General features: G+C 40.6%; 1 protein-coding gene across 3 annotated transcripts in view; it reads left to right on the top strand.

The window, feature by feature from the left end:
* The first annotated feature begins 1745 nt into the window (after positions 1–1745).
* mycla (MYCL proto-oncogene, bHLH transcription factor a) overlaps positions 1746–5074 on the top strand; it is a 5157-nt gene continuing 1828 nt past the window's right edge. The window contains exons 1-2 of one of the 3 annotated variants that reach the window (XM_017463515.3): positions 1746–1930; positions 4747–5074. The exon at positions 4747–5074 is cut by the window's right edge and continues 217 nt beyond it. In XM_017463515.3, coding sequence (XP_017319004.1) covers positions 4781–5074 — 294 coding nt within the window. In that variant the 5' untranslated portion in view covers positions 1746–1930; positions 4747–4780. The other 2 variants (XM_017463514.3, XM_017463517.3) reach the window with 2 other exon arrangements.

The following is a 5074-nucleotide window of genomic DNA, read 5'->3' on the forward strand; positions in this document are numbered from 1 at the left end:
GTAATTTAATGCTATCAATGCTTTGGCAGTGTAAAGCCTTTCACCCTGATAATGAAGCTAATTGACTCATGAACCTTGACAGAGAGGGTCTGTGATTATACATGCGCATGTCTAATGAGGGCTTTATAGGACAATAGACTTTCAACAGCATTTCTGAGTCTTTTACCAATCACACAAAACAAAGAACATGGTGTGTGTGTGTGTGTGTGTGTGTGTGTGTGTGTGTGTGTGTGAGATATCGTTCACACTGTGATTTCAATCTCTTTCACACTAGCAGGCGATAAGGGCTGCAGTTGATCCTCACTGATGTTGGTGTTTACGACCGTGGAGGTGAAAATGAGTTTCACTACATCACACACACACACACACACACACACACACACACACACACACGTATTTAGACCCAAAGCTGGTCAGGCGTTTCAGTTACAAATGTTCAAACGCCCAAATGCAGATTTCTGATTGGTTACGTAACTCTCAGATAATTGTAGTGTTTTACTAAACTGATTAAAATGGAACAAATGAAGCAGTTTAAGACGATAAGGATTGAGAGAACGATGGGGATGGTGTCTGGGTGATATGACGATATAGTATTGATACCACGCTAAATGATTTAACAGTACACGTCTCTGAGGTACCGTGATATCGCACACGTTAAATTGTATTAGTGGGAAGTCGGATCGTTTTGTTCATATTAAAATTAAAATTAAAATTTAACATTAAAATTTTTTAAAAATGCAAAACTACCTGTCACTGTCTGTCTGTTAGCGAACCTAAATATCCTGATGCATGCTGTGCGTCGTAAATAATGCCTCTGAGGACCGTGATATGATATTTGTGACACATGCCCCGTCCTAATGTGCTTACACTGTTAAACATGACGTACTTTACTGTATCACACTGTATTTCGTTTTACTCAGTGAAGGATGTCAGGTGATGTTACCGGAATATTACCGGATAAATGAAGTGTGCGTTTCTATTTTGGAGTAGATTTTACTGAAATGTTTTCAGCATGGTATTGCTTGTATTTTCTCATTTGTACGTCCTGTAAACTACAGTCCTAAATTAATATTATATATTCTAGTGTGTGTGTGTGTGTGTGTGTGTGTGTGTGTGTGTGTGCGCGTGTGTTGAGTTCTTTTCTGTTTTGTACAAACAGTTGTATAAAGTTTTGTCTGAAGTTTATATTTGTAACACTCATTTTGTGGATTTTATTTTAAATAAACAAACGAACAGAAGGCACTGAAAGTTCGCCCCGCCCCATCCGATCACTCAAAAAAAATAACCGGCCAAATAATCGATGATGAAAATAATGGTTAGTTGTAGCCCTACTCTCTTTACTTATTTATTGCAGGAACCAGACTCTTTCCGTTAGCAAATATTTTGACCGTTATTATCTCTGTCTATATATATATATATATATGTACCTGTCGGTATATATCTTAGTTTTGAAACTATGATCTAAGCAACACCAATCTCTCTGCCGTCGCAGAGGCGAAGTTCCCCGGACTTCTTATAAGAAATGGCTCCATGTAAAACTTCTCTCAATGTAATACACGGTATTTCTTATATCATTGACTCCCTTCCACAGAGACAGCGCTATGTCTCTAATTCTAATTCTAATTCTAATTCTAATTCTAAATTCTTGACTCCCTTCCATACACACAGACAGCAATATACAATGACTTCTTAAAATTCTAATTCTAATTCTAATTTGAAATTCTTGATGATTCCTACCAGTCAGTGTTGAGGCTGCATCGGTCGTTTGCGCTACACAATAAAGGACAAACCGCCTTCAGGGTGAAACTTTTCCACGAGTGTCCTACGGTTTACTTCTTGTCCAGAAAAGCTGAAAGACTCGCCCACCCAGCCAGGAGACGCTAAATTGTCGCAGACTCGTAGACAACACTCGCAGACTCGTCCTCTGAAGGTAAAAAGGTTTATTACAGAAAGACGGTTAACACAGGATAGAATAAAGCAGGAGAGAATAATGAGAGCGCTCTGAAGTGCTTGTGCTGAACCACTACTATATATATGAAACGCAGAGCATGACACACTTCTGTGTACCGATAAGAAGCGGTGTGAGGCAGTTCAAAGGATCTTGGAAGATGTTTAGACGAACTTTGAACAGAGGAACATGTTTGTGTCTCTGTAAGCAGATATACATTCTGTACTGATCTCAGTGACTTCACTTGACCTTCTTAGGCGTTATCCTCAGATGAACAGAAAAAGAACAAAAACCAAACTATTACAGAGTAAAACTGAGTAATTTCCCTCACCGTCGCTTTGGATAAAAGCGTCTGCTAAATTAATAAATGTCAGTGTAAACGAAGCCATGTCATTTTATTTCTCTAGAAATATTCACATCATTACACTTTTATCCTGTGCACCTCAGAAGTGTATAATCAGTGCATTTATGTGTAAACAGACTATAAATCTATTTATATAAACATTTTCTTTAAAAAAAATTATTTATATATATATATATATATATATATATATATATATATATATATATATATATATATATATATCCAGATCAATGGACATATTACATGATACTGACTTTAATTCTAATTTTTATTGCATTCCCTGTTTGTGTTTAAATTACAGTATGAGATGTGCTAACTATTAAGTTGAAGATAAACTATATAACATATATACACGACTCTACTCTACTGAAAATGTAAAAAAAAACAAGCAAACAAAAAACAGTACAACAAGTAAAGAATAAGACAATATAGGTAAATAATAAGCAAATGTAGAGTCATTGTTATATTTAAACGGATAATGTAACGAGGCGTGGCTTGTTGTCTTAGCAACCTCAGCCCTGTGTGGAACAGAACAACATCGCTTTGTGTGTGAGTGTGTGTGTGTGTGTGAGACTTGAACGTTAAGTGTTTTAAACGTTTAAACCAGATATAGTTAGCTAGTTAGCTTTGCTTAGCATCCTGTGGTAAACAAATGACAAAAAAGGCTAAACGCTGAGAGTTTGTGGAAACGGGGCGGTTAGGGAAATGAGTGGGCGGGGCATGTGTGTGAAAGGGGCGTGGTCAGGGCATGCAAGGCTACACAAAGGCGCAGCTGTGGCGCGAAAGTGGCGCGCGGGTGTGGTTTATACAGTCTCGTGCTGCTTTTCTGCAGTAGGTGTAAATAGACGCTATTTTTTTTTTTTTTTTAAAGTCTTAGTTTGTTTTTGTTTTTCTCCCCATCGTTCCCGGTCCTGATTCTGGGTTTATAAAACGCAAACCCAGGCGTCCTTCTGGCCGTTGGAGATTATTTTCGTCTCCTTTGTTCCGGAAGTTCAATTGTTCGCTTTCTTTGTCCTTCAGCACTGGATTCTGCTTCATGTTCTTCTTCACGTTCTTCTTCTCCTGCTCTTTAATCCGGACGTGAACAGATGAGACGGTAAATAAAGCCCCTCGAGTCTCCCCCTGAGTCTGAGCCGCTGTGCGGTGTTGGAGAAGATCTCGGAGGGTTGTGTAGACTTCAGGAACTTTGGCTCTGCACTGCAGGGGTTTCCTGGTCCCTCTGGGTTTCTCCACCAAACTGAAATGCGGGAAAATGGTTCTTCCTTGTTGTTGGGGAAATCGTGAGCGTGTGGATTTGAGGTGCTGAAACCGAGAAAATGGATTAGACTGTACTGAAATCATACAATAGCTGCTATAGTACTGTTTCCGTATGCACGTGCTTTTACTGTGTGGTAGAGAGAGAGAGAGAGAGGGGGGGGGGTGTAGAGAGAGAGAGAGCAGTGATTTTTATCTTCTGTAAACTCCATGCAAAACTAAATCTAATCTAGGTTTCTAATCCGACCAGCCTTCCATTCACAGTCGATATAAGCTGTGGTTAAGAGTGAACGTGTTTTTCAGCAGGATTAAAGCAGCAACACGTGACTTTTCCACGCGTTTTATTGTGTTGCATTGTGAGCTCGCGCGTACTCCGGGCTCCGTTGTGGCTCGCGAGCTCTAAAGGTGGACGATAGGACGATATAAACGTATCGCGGTGTGTACCTGGGTTGAGATCAACTCCACATTAGATTAAAGCCGTTTACAGGAAGTGAGTCTGATAACAAGCAGTGTTCATGAGAGCGAGCGGTGACCCAGACCTGCTGCTGTTCTTTGTTGTTTCGTCTTGTTTTTCTCCCGAGCAGTTTGGGGGAATGTTGCTCTTAACACCTCACTGTAGTCCATTTTTACAGCCTGGACTCTAATCTCAATTTATTCCCCAGATTTTGTTAATCCAAGAAGAAAGAGAGAAATGTAAACAATTATTTGTTATTGTGAGATGTTGTTGTTGTTGTTGTTGTTGTTCCTGGTCTCCCTGGTCATAACATTTGACGTGTTAACATTTTGTACGCAGTCTTTAAAGACGATCAAATGTACGCTTATTTTCTCGCGTTAATCTAAATACCACTGTTCATATCGTGTATCGTAGAAATCACGTCAAGTACCAATATGATATTGAGTATGATATTGTTGTCACATCGCTCCACCTGTTCACCAACAGCGGTTTTGTTAAAGCAGCAGTTATATTTCAGATTGCTTACTGCTGCTTTAAACTGCTGAACTTTATATAGAAAAACATTTATCTCGTAAAAATAATAATCAGTGGATAGTTGTGACAGGAGCTGGTGCTGATCTTCACCACAGTTTGATTAAATGAAAATAAAATCTCATCACAGCTCCCTGTGTGTGTGTGTGTGTGTGTGTGTGTGTATCTGACGCTGAGATTTGTGTTGTGCTGCAGGTTGTGACTCTGGTTGTGTGTGTGTGGATTAAACATGGAGTGTGATCACCACCAGCACTACTTCTACGACGAGATGGACGGAAGGATCGAAGACTTCTTTACGTCCACGGCGCCCAGCGAGGACATCTGGAAGAAGTTTGAGCTCCTCCCCACGCCGCCCGTGTCCCCCTCCAGGACCTTCCCCACGGGCCGCTCCTTACTCCCGCCGCCGGCGTCGGAGCGGAGCATGTGGGCATCGGACGATTACGGCGTGCTTCCTCTGAAGAAGCTCGATCCGCTGGACGTGTTCGGGAACCTGAGCTCGGTGGTGATTAAGGACTGCATGTGG

This window comes from Ictalurus punctatus, chromosome 3, assembly GCF_001660625.3.
Source record: "Ictalurus punctatus breed USDA103 chromosome 3, Coco_2.0, whole genome shotgun sequence".
Classification (NCBI taxonomy): Eukaryota; Metazoa; Chordata; class Actinopteri; order Siluriformes; family Ictaluridae; genus Ictalurus; species Ictalurus punctatus.